We start from the raw sequence: 17882 nt of genomic DNA on the forward strand, positions 1-17882 counted from the left end.
CTGTAAACGAATTAAACCCTTATTGTTATATACATATGTACACATTTCATATACATTATGTTTTTATTACAACATGATATAAATGCATAAAAACTTTTTTGGCTACTTACGTTTGTGAGTAAACCCAAACTTAAAAAAAACTTTTTTGAGTGTTACTTTATTTCACATGCGTTAATATGATTCATGCACGAATTATGTTTCTTTGTTGATTCAATTCATTTTGCAGAAAATGATTAACAGAATAATAATATTATAAAGAAAAAATTATACGGAAACGAAAATAATCGCCTTTGCGATGCGTAACAGGCTTATTAGACTTATGAGAAAATAAACATAACACAAAAATAAAAAAGTTCTACAACAAATCTGTGCACAATTTACATTTCACATACCTAAAATCTTGGCAGAATTCAGAATTATTTTTTTTTTTTGTTTTTTTTTTCGTTTTTTTTTTTTCGAAAATACTCGATGGTTGCCCCTTCGGATTTGGCTTGCATAGTATAATATAGATTTCAGTTCGACGTTTTTGATATACTCGTTTGTTTACAGTGTTTTGTTTCGTTCTTGCCTACGCAACTCTTATTACCATCTATTTTTACTAATAGTGCATGATATCATGCACTAGTTTCATAGCGTCATAGTTGTTTTTGTTTTTTTAACTAGGTAAATGACTAGCCTGCCGTAGTTTTTTCTTTATATTAAGTATTTAAGTTTATTAAAATTTACTGTTTATTTTTCTTAGTTTTTTAATATCTAATATTATGAATATATGAAAATTTCTTATATAATATTTATAAGTACTGTATATTAACTTACAAATATTGAATGTAGTTTTTATAGTAACCTGAACGGGGTTTGAACCCGGGACCATTCGGTTAAAGGACTGGTGCCATAACCACTGCACCAATGGTAAGGTAAGAATAACGTCATACAACTGAAAAATTCTATAACCTTATACAAATACGTATTGTTTTATATGACAACACAAAAAAGTTTAACTTTTCTGCGTTTACAAAATTTACAAACGGCTTTTGTTTCAGCAACACTGGTTTGTCTAATTTGAAGAAATGGGGGATACGCCAACATAGTGTTTAAGAAAGATAATAAAGTCCTTGAAATCTACTTGTGTACATTATTTCATTTTTCTATCTTAAACAGACAGATAGAGAAAAAGTCGGTGGAAATTTTTTTCCAAATTCTTTTTCAAATTTTTGGAATACATATGAGCCGAAAATGAATACGAAGGGTAATAAACTGCAATTCCCTCCGCCCGCCCGTTTGTCTATTTACATAATTTGTGCACAGTTGAAGATAAGAGGATGTAATTGTGTTTTTGCTTTTTGTACTAGGTGAAAATATCTCGAAAGGCGAAGAAGGATGATGGTATCTGCCCATTTCTTCCGATAATGGGGCGTGACTGCTACCCTAAAATGAATTTTCTTAATGTTAGTCTTCATGACACGACCTCACAGTTGAATGCCATATAGCTATATTGGTTTAATGGTTTGGTTATAAATCAATATCTTATTATCAATTGCCAAATTGGACTTACGACCTAGGAGCCAATAATTTTCTCTATACTTATTTTCTAATTCAATGTGTTTCTTCTTTATATGCTCTTTCCACATGATTTGGTATGGGGCCCCTATTTCCTATTATTGACTTCGATCTCCTTAATAGTAGCTTTTCAAAAAACTTAGACATATATAGTAACAGTGAAGTGGGCCTTTAAGACTTTGTCACTCTCAAAGGTTTCCCGAGTTTGGGCACCATAATTACCTCCGCGACTTTCCAAGCACAAGGAACATACCCAAAATCCAAAGCTGCATTCATGATTTTCGTCAAATGTTTACTTCATTTGCGATAGTTCTACCAAACTTACATCTGATGTTATTCCGTTTGGTATGAATATTCTTTCTAAGTCATTAGCAAACAATTCGGCTTTCTCTATATTGCTCCTCGCCCAACTGCCATTTGCTTTCATCAGTGGCGGAGCATGCTTAATCGGATAAGCCTTCTATAAGGAATAATTTGTTTCCTTCGTAGCTGCCAAGTTCTTTATATAATTTTCGTATGTTGCCGGTTTAAATTCTTGGATTTTTCGTTTAAGCACCTGGGAAAATCTGTTTAGAACAGTTTTATCATCAAGGTGACGCGAACGTTGCCATCTACGTCTGGCCCTTCTCTTTTCACCTACAAAATCTGTTATTTCTTTAGGATAGCTATTTGCTGTCGGTTTCTTTTTTGACATTTTTGTATTGTTCCATGCAGCTTTTTGTAAGATTTTAATAAATGCTTCCAACTCAAGATCTAATTGTTTTCTTGAATGTGTATTAATATTTACTTCAATATTGTTTATTATTTCGTTTTAGGGTATACTAACTTTCGTATGGAGTTTGTAACTACTTGAAGGAGTCATCTGCGGTATGGACATATATATATATTCTTGCTCAGCGTAAAATTCTGCGTCGATTTAGACATTTCCGTTCATCCGTCCGTCCGTCCGATCGCACGATAACTCAAAAACGAATAAAGCAATCGACACCAAACTTTCAGAAGTTTTTTCTTTTGTACCAGGGACGAACTCTTTGTAATTGGACTAATTCGGACAACGGGTTCGGGGAGCTGCCATCCAACTCAAAGAGTTTATTTTAAATATTTCAAAAACTAATAAAACTACAAATATAAAATTTTGTATACATGTGTTTGTACACATGCTCTAAAAATTATAATGGGATAGCTGCACCGGTTCGGGTGGCTGCCATACAACTCCAATATCAAATTTTTTATATTTGGAAAAATAATAAAGTCAGATTCATGAAACTTGGCAGTCATGTGTCCACTTACAGATCAAATATATTTCTGAAGTTTTGGTTGAATTGCTCTACAGCTACGAGTAGCTCCCATACAAGTCCAAAAGTTTAAATATTTGGAAAAATAAAGTCAGATTCATGAAACTTGGCAGTTGTGTGTCCAGTTATAAATCAGACATATCCGTGAAATTTCTATAGAATGGTTTCAAAGGTTTGAGTAATTGCTATACAAAACCGAAAGGTGCAGGGTATAATTCAATCGGTTTATACCGACTGAAACGTTTGTACATTGTTTCACTTAGTGTTAAAATGGCAGCAGAGTGATCTGAATTAAAATTATAATTATCTTCAAGGCTTAGAAAGTTTTCTGATATTTTTTTGGTTATAAAGGAGTCAATAACATCAGGAATCTTGTTAGTGTCAGTAGGCCAATAAGTAGGAGTGCAAGTGGAATGATAGCCCTAACCTAGTTCTTCAATAGCTTTTCTTAGCTCTTTTCCTCTAGTTGAGGTGATTCTAGAATCCCCAATCTGTAATACAGATATCCCAGATATCTATGTTCATGTTTGTACAGGAGGGCCTTAAAAGTATTTTTCTTAATGCGTCAATTTGGTGGTTAGTATATAGAACCAACACTAATCTCGATTTAATTTTTATCGAAATAAGCTGAACTTCAGCTGTTTCTGTCTTTAATTCTTCATTATGTTCTATACTTTTTTTGATTAACATTATACTATCTCCTCTTGGCTGATTGTTGGAATGTAACGCTTTATATCAATAATAGGCTTTTATTTTAGGACCCGTATAAATGTCAAATGAACCTCCGACAGCAAACAAATATCTATATTTTTCGTTTTGAGAAAAATCTTCGATTCTTGTTTATTATTAAGAACACCATTAGCATTCAAAGTTACTATACGTACCTCACTTACGTACATTCTTTCTTAATTTCTTTGGTGTCCCCGTATACACCTCAGTGTATCCATTTTATATTGTTAAAAATGTTTTAGAGATCTCGTCAATTCTAATCAACATACTATGCATCATTTGCATAATGTCTGCGTCGGTTCTTCTTATATGTGTGGTTTTGTTCTCAGGTTCCTTATTTTTCTTATATTCTGTTTTGGATTGAAGCGCTTGTGAATACGATACTCGCTTTATAACCTTGCTAGGTGTCGTTATTCTGGCTATTTTTGGAGTTCTTTGCTCATTAAATTTAACTTGGTTTTGTTTGGTTTTATTCTTTTTTAATCTTCTTTTTTGCAATTCTTTTGCAACCAAACAATCTCGATAGCTAGGAGGGTCTACCTCATTTTCCATCTCCACCCCCTCTCAAGTTATCACCTCTTGATATTTGTAAAATTTGAATTTTTGACACCTTATATTTCCGAAATCGCAAGCTTTTTCATATTTCTATAAACGCAAAAACCTAACGGTAAATTTCATGACATTAAAAAATATAATTATTTTTCTTAACTCACACAATTAACCCTTAAAATCAAGCATTATGTTAACCCCACTTTATATTAGTTTTGCTTTATTTCAAAGGCAGAAATCATTCATTCTAAATATATGTAATCCTAGAAACAGTTTTGTATATGAATGAAAATAATTTTAATAGTGTGATAGGTATACATAGACTGTATTTAAAAGCAGAATTTTTACTTGTTGAAGGGAAAAGTGCTACAATACAAACCATTGGTTTGACCCAACTTTATTTTATATCCTCTGGCTCACACGATGGGTGGAGATTTCTAGCCATAACTTTAACTGGCCTTGTCTATTATTCTAGCAGTCTAGCCTTATTTATAGCTTTTGTTAGTAATTTGTATTCATTTTCATTTTCCACATTTAATTTTAATTGATAATTATTCATCATATTGAGCCTAACGTTTATTCTTTCTTCTTTTAATATTTTAACTATGTGGGAGCAGTTTTTAATGTTACTCAATATAACCGAAGGAGGCTTGTGCTTCTTTGGGTTTTCATCCTTCATTTTAGGGCTAGTTTCAATATTTTTTTAACGGTCCTCTCTAAATTTATTTCAGGAGACTTTTCCATTTTTCACTTCTTTGCATTATTTTGTTTTAGGATCTAGTCAGTTTTTCTAGCTAGTTCTTCCTTGTCGGTTTCATATAAAATAACTTCTGCATCTTTGTTCTTCTTTTCTGTTGATACAGACTTTTATTTTATTTTTTAAATCTTCTATCTCAGCCTGCAATTTGCAGATCTCGTTTTGTAACACCTTACAAAGACTCACTAACCCGGTTATTCTCGAGTCCTGAGTATCCAATTTACTCTCCTGTATAAGATGCCTTCTCATATTACCCTCGTGGGTTTACATTTTTTTGTCTTCTGCAAACTTATTAGACTTTTTCTCAGAGTTATCATCCTTAATTCTGCCATTTTTGTCAGCAATCGCCAATGGAGGTGATTTACATTCAAAATTTCCATTAATGCATATTTAGCATAATTGTCGTCTAAAACTCCAAATGAAAAGTTTGCTAGATTACCAACACTATTAATCAGTCCTCGTTGCTTACAATTTATAAATGATGAACTAGAAGGAAGCTACTTAGCTTCCTTCATTTATTTCTTGTAGTCAATAATTAAATTGTTCAACTAATATATATGCATAATGATAATCAGTCGTGTTGTTTGTTAATTCATTTAATTTCTGAACATCTTCCTTTAATGACGAATACGTACGCCAATACTTTTTCAGGTTTAAAAATGCTATTATCTGCCATTTACCTTTTATTAGATTAATGGAGCCAATTTTATCAATGTATATGTCCTTGCTTTCATTAAAGTGTGTTATCTTAACCGGTGCTGATGACTTAGAATATCCCAGTACTATCAGCGGCTATAAGAGAAGTGTTACTTTAAAAATAGTTCCGGTAAATTTATATTTCTTTCGCTTTTAATATGTATTTGATGACTACGTCTTTCTTTTATTTTCAACTTTGTCATCTAGAGCTGTTTCTGCCAACTCTTCTTTGGTTGCATTTTCCTGTGATATGTTATTTTGACAGGCAATGGAGCTTAATTAAGAATAGCTCTTTTGAATATACCTTTGTTAGTTTTTATTGTCGTCACTCGTACTAAACCATCTTTTCCAATTACAACTTTTTGTATTTGTCCCATTGCCCAATTCAAAGGTATCGTGTTGTCTTCTTTTATTAAAACTTACATGCCAGGCATCACATTTTCAGCTCATCTTGCCCATTTATTTCTCATTTGGAGTTCACATAAATATTTGATACGAATTTCCATCTAGTTGAATTGGAAATATTTTTATATTCTACATTCAACTCTGGAATAGATGTTAAAGGTTCACCAATTAAAACATAATCTGGTGTTAGAACTGTTAAGTCTTTATGGATCTGATGGCAATGGTGTTAAAGGTCTTGAGTTTAAAATTGATTCTGCTTCAGAAATTCATGTGCACAGTTCTTCGTATGTTAGGGAAGCTCATAATAATACACTAATTAAACGTGTTTTTTTGCAGATTTTACAGCTGCTTTTCAAAGTCCTCCAAAGTGAAGGGATCTTTGTGGGCAAAACGAAACTGTACCCCATTTTCTTGACAATTTTTTATAACCTTGCTTTTATTTTTTTTTTTAGTTTACATTTTTTCTAATTCTTCAAATTTTTGTCCAAAATATTTCTAGTAGCGTTATCGCAAAATAAATTTGTAAAAATTCTTCTTCTAGCCATAAATCTAAGCAACCATAGGAGCGTTGTCTTCAGCTTTTAAATCTGAAACAACTTCCATATGGACAGTCTTATTTGCAAAACAACAGAAGACATCTGTTTCACATTTTTTGTTCAAACATTTTTGGATTCATTCTTGTACATGGAACGCAGTTGCTGACTACTGTTCGAGCTAAATTTTTTGATTTAAGGATCCAATAACTTCGCCTAGATATATAGCTATTAGAGCTTGTGGAACTGCATGTAAATGCTGTAAATGTAGTTTATTCATGAGCAGTTTTGACACAAAATCAATACCAGGTAGTAAAATTGCTATGTTTCGGATTGTAGCATATCGAAGAACTTTCTAACCTGCCACGAACTTGCAGTATTGCTTTTGGATTTAGGAAAGGTGCTAGAGACTCTATATTGCTGCTTTTATTTATATTTTGTTGTTTCTTTAAAGTGTGAATTTAATTTCTTTGAATTTTCTTAATTATTGTTGTACAGGAATTTGCCAAGTTTCTTGTACTCAGCTCTTGTCTCAATAAGAATATCAGCTGCTTCACTTCTTGATATTAAATCTGCTCGATTCATTTTGAGTTAAACTAGTTCTATTATTTTACATCAGATTTTGTTAAATTGTTGTTATTGGGTTTGCTACGTAAGTTTTGTATAAAGCAGATTCACCTTGTATGCACGACAAGACGTTTTTTGAATCTGCCCAATAGTTTATGGCACCAATTTTTCTTTTTATAATATTTTTGACTTTATTCATCATCTTTGACAAGAATTTTGCAGCACATAGCTCTAGACGAGGAATCGTTCTAATTGGTTTTGTTTCCATGAATATCGACTGTTCTACAATATATTACAGCACCATAAGCCTTTTGACTAGCGCCTGAAAAACCCTGTAGCTCAAATCGTACATTCAACGTCCCAATAAATTTTTTAATGCCATAAATTTTGAACTAAAATCTTTATTTATTATAAAATGGACCAACGAAACATAGAGGATCGAATAACTTTACTGTTTCAGATACGATTTTTTTTTTCGTTATTATTTCAGGTTCATCCTGTTGAAAAGTCAAAACAATCTATCTTTAATGGAAATTTCTTCATGCAACTGCAGAACAGATGGATGACGTAATCAAAGGAACGAGTTAAAGGCAGAAAAATTCATTAAAAAAATTTTTTCTCCTCGAACTGGACTCGAACCAGTAACCTACCGCTTTCTAGGCGGACGCTCTACCAACTGAGCTACAGAGGCATGAAGAAATTGCCGACGAAATGTTCTCTACATTGCTTATACTGTAATTCACATGATTACTAAGTATTTGTTTTGTTTACATTGATTGCTACATACAATCTACTATTGAAACACACAATAACAAGAACATATATATTTATAGGATTGTGCCTATTGCACTAATTAAATTATGAATTTTACTAATACAACATCATAGTTGCGGAATTAATGAGAATGTGCTTATTACACTACTAATTTATCTTTAATGGAAATTTCTTCACGCAACTGCAGAACAGATGGATGACGTAATCAAAGGAACGAGTTAAAGGCAGAAAAATTCATTCTCTTTATTATATATCTTAATTCGTCGCCATACTTCCTTATACGAAAACATTGATATTCTATCCCGTTTTAGGCAGATTGCTTTTTGATACATCACTCTCCTGATTTATATTGTTCAAATGTATCTCATGGTATTCTTGGTATATTCCTCCAATTTTGTTATAATAGTCCACTGCAAAACAACTATGATCCAGCCCGATATTTCTCTTGCAAATCTGTACGACATGAACTGTTCATTTTTCCTCGAACTCTTTTCAACTTTTATATAAAACTTTGATTCTTTTTTTGAGGTAATCTGCTGTTTTGGTGTTCGATTTGTTGGTTCTTGCTTCAAATTTCAGATAATTCATCATTTCGTGCTGCTTGTCTGTCAATGATGCCATACTTATTGCTTGTTAAATATTTACAGTCTTGATATTATAACTGATTCCTGCTCGTTTTGCTTAAAATTTTATGCTTGTTTGAATTTCCATTTTGAATATGAAATATTTCTTGGCTTAGGACAAATTTCTGTCGCGGTTTTTCTAAGTTCTTTCATTGCCGATTTATTCGAAAAGATTGCTTGTCAATTTCAATACGTGAAGATCACCGAATATACAATAGTCTTTTTTCCTCATAATAGGCTAAACTTTCCTTAATTAGCATTGAGATCAAACAATTACTCCTAATCTTACGTTTATTTTATCTTAAATTAAGTAGAAGCACCTAATCTGTTTTTTTTTTCCTTCTTCACTCCTAGGAGGAGTATAGGGCTAGTGCATGATATCTATCATGTCCTTCTTTCTATAGTCATAGAGAGTTAGCTAGGTAGGTTACTAGCCTACCGTAGTTTTTATTTATATTAAATATTTCAGTTTATTAATATTTACTGTTTATTCTTAGTCTTTAGTATCGAATATTATGAATATTCGAAAATTACTTGTATAATATTAAATTTATTAGCATTGCATATTAAGTTATATAATATTGAATATAATTTTTATAGTGACCTGACCGGGGTTTGAACCCGAGACCCTTCGGTTAAAGGGCCGGTGCCATAACCACTGCACCAATGGTCAGATACCTAATCTGTTTTATAATATATATTTGTATATGCAGCAGAAACACTGAAACATAGTTTTAGTTATAATAATAAAAACATTTCTTGATAGTGACTTAATATATAGGTATATAGGTAAGTAACGCTGATTTGCCTGAATTTATTCGAATCGAAGCACAATTTATATTCTAAAAATTTCTGACATGTATGAATTGAAAATATAAAAATATTTACTTTCAACTGAATTAAATCTTACGTACTATGTTACATTATATTTTTTAAAAATGTATTTTATAGATACATACTAATTAAAATTACTTAAATACGTAGGTTAGTACAGAAAAACAACTATTTACATTTATTTGCAAATCCACATTTCACAAAACAGAAGCTATAAATTCTAAATTTAAACCTATAAATTATAAATGTTCACCATTTTACAAACCATAACTGATTACATGTTTATTGACCGCATTGTACAACGAAGCCTATGTGATGACACCAAATTTGGCACGTGGAGCTTCTAGGGATGGTAAGTAAACTAGTTTTAGCTAGATGTCGGTCTGCAGGTCATGTGTGAGCTTGAATAAATGATTTTTAGGAGAATCGATGAAAATTTGTGCGTTAGTTTTACTTTGGCTGTGTTAGCGATTGATCAACTCTTTAAATATGTCAGATTTGGAGAGCCGGACTTTTACTACTGACAGATTTAAAATTTTTAATCTTTGTTAAGAGAATATTTAACAGAATAACTTGAAATTTTATAAGTAGAAGTATATTTAATCTTTGTCTGACGTTTTTAATATTAAACCTCGATAACATTATCATCTTACTTTATCAATCTTAACTATGTCACTAATAAAAACAATAAAATAATACTTATTAATATTATCTAATATATTGTTAACTTACTACATTAATAGTTCAACTATATTAGTTTAGAATATTAGAAATAGTTTTAGAATATTATTTCTAATTTTGATTTATATTACTTAAAACCCGTTTTAACTTACCGATTTACTGAAATTGTTTTTATTCATTTGCAGAATGTATTATAACAATGAAATACTTTCTGTAAAAAAATAAGAAAACAATGGACAATATTTTGTTTTTGCTTATTTAAATAATAATGTAAAACTTTCAATTTTTTGTGGTAGGGAAAGTTTACAAAGAAGAAAACTGTTTTTTTTTTTTATTTTAACGTTATTTAGTTTTGGAAAGGCATTTCACGGTAGTATTTTACGCCTTAATCTTAAACAAAGTTTTAATTTTTCAAATATGTATAAAATTTCATATGGAAAAGATATTCAGATACTCATTAATTGTTATTTATTTTTCGTTATATACGCAAAAATCTATAAAATATTTTCTTTAAAATGATCAAAAATGTAAAACAGGCCCCTTAAAAGATTCAGTTCCCGAGACCTGATACATTCCAAAGGTTGACCAATCCGTGCCATTGTCGAAATAAACCTACATATAAAATTTCATCAAAATCGGTTCAGCCATACTTGAGATAATGTGTCTACACACAGAGAGGCAGACAGACCGACAAGTTACTAAAAATAGTTTGTTTACACTATCCTACCATGAAGAAGTGCGTTCCCCCGAAAACTCGATATGCAAAATTTGTTACCATCACATAACCTACCTTATTGTATACACAATGCAATTCTCATACCCAACATTCATTTTCCGCAGTTAAGGTACATTTTTCACCTGAATGTTGTCTGTTCTAACTCAAAAATCTAAATGTTTTCTGTTTTATGCCAATATTCGACAATGAGTAAAGTTGACGTTTGCGCGAGTTTTATACTAGATTTATGAATTCAGTTACAAGCGCCAGTCTTTTTTATCTACCGCATTGTACAAATGAGCTAGCTTATGTGACGGAACTAAATTTTGAATGTCAAGTTTTCTTTGGGGACGTACTTCTCCATAGTAGGGAAGCTTAATGGCTATGGCACGGATTGATCAACTTTAGGGATACATCAGACTTCGGAAATTGGACCTTTTTGCGGACCAATTTTACATTTTTGCTAAATAGTAAATTATATAAATAGAAGTAATCAATCATTTTCTTGAAATTTAATATTTGAGTTCTGGTTGTTACCAAAACTAGCTGGTGAACTTACTGAAAATTCTACTAAGAGCCAAAATTTACACTTTTCTAGATATGTTAGCTAAAAGCTTACTAAGTACCTTAAAATTGAAAGGAAGTAGTCAAAATGCATTTTCATAATCTTCTGTAACAGTTTCACTAAACTAGGCAATGCACATTGCGGCCAGTTATCAGATTTTTTTTAAATATGAAGATAAAAAAAATATTACTGAACATTAAAATAGAAAATGTTGTAACTTGACAAAATGTTTAGTCCTACTGACGCACTTAGGGTGGTATCCTTTTTAAATTAAGATGAATAAAATTTAATAAAAAGTGTGTAAAAGTGAGAAGCTAAAAGTTGCCGTTTTAGTTAAAAACTAGAAAACTAAGAAAGTAATCTCAGTGAATACTCTAAACTTTAAAAAAATAATATCTTAAGTTCTGTGTGTTAAAAATTTTTAGTTTACACTTTTTTATAAATTTTTAATAAAACTGGTTGATTAAATAATAAAGTTTCTTTTGCTTAGTTAAGAAGTTACCTAAAATACCAATTGGAATACCCCTTAATTTTTCTTTAATATGTTTAAAAGTTTTCTTTCCTTCACTAAAATCTGCTTGTATCCATTTTGTCTTAACTTTAAACTCTTGTTCTGAAAATTATCATATTGTGTTCAATACATTTTAATGCAATGCATTTTTATGAGTTTTATGTTACCGATTTCACTTGCAGTTTTAACTAACTTTTCGGAGCTTCTCGAAATTAATATGACGTTGATTCCTCGTTTAGCCAATTCTCTTGAGTATTCCTTTCCAATACCATCAGTTGCTCCTGTCACAACTAAAAAGAAATTCAGGAAAAATAGCTATATAATTTTGGAATTCTTTTTGTTGTTATAATAATTTATAATAGAAAAATTAATTTTTTCCCACAAGAACTGAGCAGTACGTCAAACAAATGCGTAGATGACCTGCGCAGAAACGTTATAAACGTCACCCAGACAATAAAAGAGTCGTGAAAAGACTTTCTCAAACACTTAAAAGAGAAATAGAAAATTTCAAATCAGTATGATGCAAGAATTATATAAAGGACTTATCAGGAACTAAAGAAACGATTTATTCGTTCTGGAATGCAAAGTAGAGTACCAAGAAATCGATAAAGGAAATTTTCCCATTGTAAAAAGCGTATGGATCATGGGCGACGAGTAACAGAGATAAAGCTGAACTATTTGGCGATCACTTGGACGGATTTTTTCAAACAAATGAACTGAATTCTAGTGTTTGTTTAGTAGAAGATTTTGATATGAATGAACGCACTATGGCTGAGGTATTTATTTTTTTGGAACCTAACTTTTTGGGCGCGGGTGAAGAGTTTCACTATCAAACTTGTCCTGGTATATACGTTATAACCTCTTCTAAATGTTAGATATTATCTCTTATAAGATAATATCTAACATTTTTGTTATTTCAGACATAGAGTGGAAATCGAAGTTTTTACCTGTGTATTATAGAGTTCAGATATAACAAGAGGAATTTTACTTATTAATAGATAATATATTAGGTGATTTTGTTAAAAGCGAAAGTGAAACCGTTATGCTTGCTACTTTAAGTATTAAGACAGACAGACAGCAAGTTTTTAATGGGTGACACAATTAATAAAAAAAAATGTTAATTCAAAAAAACGCTCTGAGGATTTCAGGCTTTTTTGTATGAAAAGATTTTGAGAATTCAGAGGGAATTTAATATTGACCAAATTGATATTTTAACGTGTAGTTTGTTTCAATGTCCATAGTTAACATAAAACATATGAAGAATATATTTAAGCGTAGTTAAACTGTTTCGGACCACCCATTTTTCATAGATTAAAAAGTCGCCGATTCGTTACATTGATGCGAGAAAGGAACAACAGTTCAAAGAGGTAACATTTTTTCTCGTTTGTGACATGCGTCATTGTTTTATGATAGACTTGTTTAAATTTTTTTTAATAAATTTATAGATTTTAACTCCAATACGGTAAAAAGTAATACATTGATACTTACATTAAAATGTTTGAAATTCCATTTTTCAAAATGGCTATGTTCTAATATGAAACTAAATGTTTGTAACTATTAAATTTTAATAGTTATATAAGATATATTTTAATTAATATCTTATAAAAAACAAAATTTAATATTTTATACACTTTTTTTAAAGACATTATATTTTCTATAAGAATGAAAGAGAAAAATATAATTCTTATATAAACAAAACATTTTTGACATTATTTGAAGTAAAATACGTAACAGTGTCTTTTGTTTGTAACAGTGTATAAAAATGTAACGAGAATTTTACGATTTTTGATTGACATGCCCTATATCGCCACTGTCACTCACACCAACTCGTTTAATCAAAGTAAATTGTGTTGACTTTTGTGTCAATTCCCGTAACTTCTCCCGTCAATTCCCGTAACTTTATAAATTTGTTACTATATCTTTCTAGTTGGGTCGGACTACGCACAGATCAATCGAAAGTTATTGAGAAGAAATTGGTCAGGACCGGGCCCTCTCAATAATTCCAGTTGATCTTCTGTCTGCGTGAATTGTACAAAACTATCAGCTAACTCAACCAGCAACCATGGGCCCCATGGAAGCTGGGTCAGCAGTGGCGTTTGGCGCGCCGAACTCTAACCGATAGATCAAGATGGAACTCCTACGGCTGATATTTCGCACGCACCAAGTGGAGCTGAGCTGTGCCTTTAGAAATGTTTATTCTTCCGCATCTAAAGTGCCAAGGCCGCCATGTGCCCTTATAAAACTATTATTTTATTATTTAATAAAATTTCTTCCGCTTCCAGGGTACATAAAAAGAGACCTGATGACAATGGAAATTGAAGATCGGCTGCTGAGCAGAAAAATGACTCTCCAGAGGACGTAAACAAATTTGTGAATTACTTCCGATAATTCGTATCACACAGTATGGGTTAACAAGAAAGAAATTCAAGAGGTGAGTACCAATTTGAATTCTTATTCCAAAATTACTTAGATATGGTTAATAGAGTTAATGAAGCTACCTTTATAAATTCAGTACGCAACGTTAAGATTGAACAAGCTTTATGACGGTCCAAATAAAAAACTGGCTTGGCGTGTTTGACAAAAATCTCTTTGCCAGATCACATGCACATTGTCTTTAATGTATTGGACAGGGCGGAGGCTTTAGAGGATACATTTAGCGTTTATGTAGGCCCTATTGGTCCATACACAAGGAAAGGATTAAGGGAGAATCGGAACATAGGGTCCATCGAACGGTTGAACGGGGTGTCCAACGTCTTGGGCTTGTTGCTTAACTAATGTTACGAAATCAGTTGCCCGCCAATAAGGGGTAAGTTTAATAAGGACGTACCGTGGTGGAATGGCGAGTTCGTAAAAATAAAATTAATAAAAAGGGACGCAAGGCAAGTTTTCAGAGATACCAATGGAGCCTCTATTATAGGTCTCTTGAAATATGTGATCGAGTGTGTCATGGGCTAAGTATAAGCACTTAACATTCTTTTTTCGTTTGGAATAACTAAGTTTTCTTTCATATGAAAGATTTAATTACAAGATCAAAAGGAATTTTTCATACATACAAATTTTAATTTTATATAAATTGCGCTATTCTAGGTAACAATAACGCAATTTAATATCTCCATCCCTAATAGTAATTTCAATAAAACAACTTAAAATAGTGGTCAGATTTTATACCTCTTTTTTTACCGACCGTATTGTGTAAACAATAGGTAGGTTATGTGATGGCAACAAATTTTGCATATCGAGTTTTCGGTGGGAACGTACTTCTCCATAGTAGGGAAGTGTAAATAAACTATTTTTAGCAACCTGTCGGTCTGTCGGTCTGTCGGTCTGTCGGTCTGTCGGTCTGTCGGTCTGTCGGTCTGTCGGTCTGTCGGTCTGTCCGTCTGTCGGTCTGTGTGTGCACGCGTGTATCTCAAGTTCGGCTGAACCGATTTTGATGAAATTTTATATGTAAGTTTGTTTCCACCATGGCACGGATCGATCAACTTTTGGTATATATCAGGCCTCGGGAACTGCACTTTTTAGCGGGCCTGTTTTACATTTTTGAACATTTTGAAGAAAGTATTCAACCGATTTACTTGAAATTTTATATATAAGCTCAGCTCGACCATCCGCAAAAATTCGTATGTTTTGGAAGAAATCAGGCATCGGCAACTAGACGTTTACTACGGGCCAAATATACATTTTTGTGTATATAAAGAGAAATAATTAACCGATTTCATTGAAACTTAATATATGAACTCCTCGTATTAAAACAATGAACATATAAATTTTTTGGAAAGATCAGGGCTCGAAAACGGATTTGCGGGCCGATTTTACATTTTTCACCATTTTGAAGAAAGTATTCAACCGATTTACTTGAAATTTCATATATAAGCTTTGCTCGATCATACGCAAAAATTCCTAACTTTTGGAAGAAATCAGGCATCAGCAACTGGGCGTTTACTACGGGCCAAATATACATTTTTGTGTATATAAAGAGAAATAATCAACCGATTTCATTGAAATTTAATATTTGAGTTCCTCGTATTAAAACAATGAACATGTAAATTTTTTGGAAAGATCAGGCATCGGCAACTAGACGTTTACTACGGGCCAAACATACACTTTTGTGTATATAAAGAGAAATAATCAACCGATTTCATTGAAATTTAATATATGAGCAATGAACATATAACTTTTTTGGAAAGATCAGGGCTCGAGAACTGATTTGCGGGCCGATTTTACATTTTTCACCATATCCACAGAACAAATTGATGGAATTTCTTGAAATTTGATATTTGAGTTCTGGTTGTTACCGAAACTAACTGGTGAGCATTTCAAGGAATTCGGGTAGCACAAAGCGAAACTCTACTAAGAGCCAAATTTACATTTTTCTAGGTATGTTAACTATAAGCTTACTAATGTCCTAAAAATTGGAAAGAAGTATTTAACAGACATTTTTATAATATTCTGTAACACTTTCATTTAACTAGACAATACACAATGCGGTCGGTTATGTGCTGACCACATCAGATTTTTTCATATACGAATTGAATTTTTTTTTTTGCTTTAACAAAGTGATTTTGTATGCGTACATACAACCCATGTATATATGTAGTATACACAATGTTGTTCATAAACATACATAATATTCATAGAAAAAAATGTGTACAGTGTGTATGATCATGTTGGTGTTAGAGGGGATTAAATTGTATTAAATATTAGGCAGAATCCTGTTTAGGATTAAATGTCGGATCATGTAAATTTTTTTTTTGTCATGATTTGATTTACTGTTGCTGGTTTATTTCTATTAGGAATTTTTTGGAAACGAATTTTCTAGTAAAATATCATACGATTGTAGTTACGTTAGGAATTTTGGAGTTTCTTTATGTATGTATGAAAGGTTTTTTTTTCTCTTGATGTTAAATTAATTTATAAAATAAAGAGTTAGTTAGTCTATAGAGCTAGAAAAAGTGGTGTTTTATTCGCTTATATGGAATACAGAGAAATTATTAAAAAAAAATGAAATGTAGTCTTATTTTAATCGTAAGAAAGTTAAGATCGTTATAAGAAAATATCGCTCAAAAAAATTTAGTATATAAAGAAAAAAAATCTGATGTGGTCAGCACATAACCGACCGCATTGTGTGTTGTCTAGTTAAATGAAAGTGTTACAGAATATTATAAAAATGTCTGTTAAATACTTCTTTCCAATTTTTAGGATATTAGTAAGCTTATAGTTAACATACTTAGAAAAATGTAAATTTGGCTCTTAGTAGAGTTTCGCTTTGCGCTACCCGAATTCCCTGAAATCTGGCGAGCATTAGTTTCGGTAACAACCAGAACTCAAATATCAAATTTCAAGAAATTCCATCGATTTATTCTGTGGATATGGTGAAAAATGTAAAATCGGCCCGCAAATCAGTTCTCGAGCCCTGATCTTTCCAAAAAAGTTATATGTTCATTGTTTTAATACGAGGAGTTCATATATTAAATTTCAATGAAATCGGTTGATTATTTCTCTTTATATACACAAAAATGTATATTTGGCCCGTAGTAAACGCCCAGTTTCTGATGCCTGATTTCTTCCAAAAGTTAGGAAGTTTTGTGTATGATCGAGCAAAGCTTATATATGAAGTTTCAAGTAAATCGGTTGAATACTTTCCTCAAAATGGTGAAAAATGTAAAATCGGCCCGCAAATCCGTTTTCGAGCCCTGATCTTTCCAAAAAATTTATATGTTCATTGTTTTAATACGAGGAGTTCATATATTAAATTTCAATGAAATCGGTTGATTATTTCTCTTTATATACACAAAAATGTATATTTGGCCCGTAGTAAACGTCTAGTTGCCGATGCCTGATTTCTTCCAAAACATACGAATTTTTGCGGACGGTTGAGCTGAGCTTATATATAAAATTTCAAGTAAATCGGTTAAATATTTTCTTCAAAATGTTCAAAAATGTAAGACAGGCCCGCTAAAAAGTGCAGTTCCCGAGGCCTGATATGTACCAAAAGTTGATCGATCCGTGCCATGGTGGAAACAAACTTACATATAAAATTTCATCAAAATCGGTTCAGCCGAACTTGAGATACACGCGTGCACACACAGAC

At 31.8% G+C, this 17882-nt stretch overlaps 1 protein-coding gene across 3 annotated transcripts in view; it reads right to left on the reverse strand.

Moving 5' to 3' along the window:
* The window catches only part of LOC129614907 (inactive hydroxysteroid dehydrogenase-like protein 1), an 84144-nt gene that overhangs the window by 33955 nt on the left and 32307 nt on the right, over positions 1-17882 (reverse strand). For 2 of the 3 annotated variants that reach the window (XM_055529872.1, XM_055529873.1), the window contains exons 2-3: positions 11959-12081; positions 11783-11893 (exon numbers count right to left, since the gene is read on the reverse strand). In XM_055529872.1, the coding sequence (XP_055385847.1) occupies positions 11783-11893; positions 11959-12081 (234 nt within the window). The remainder of the gene's footprint in view (positions 1-11782; positions 11894-11958; positions 12082-17882) is intronic. The other variant, XM_055529874.1, reaches the window with a different exon arrangement.

This window comes from Condylostylus longicornis, unplaced genomic scaffold, assembly GCF_029603195.1.
Source record: "Condylostylus longicornis isolate FDR11 unplaced genomic scaffold, ASM2960319v2 ptg000126l, whole genome shotgun sequence".
NCBI classification, from domain to species: Eukaryota; Metazoa; Arthropoda; class Insecta; order Diptera; family Dolichopodidae; genus Condylostylus; species Condylostylus longicornis.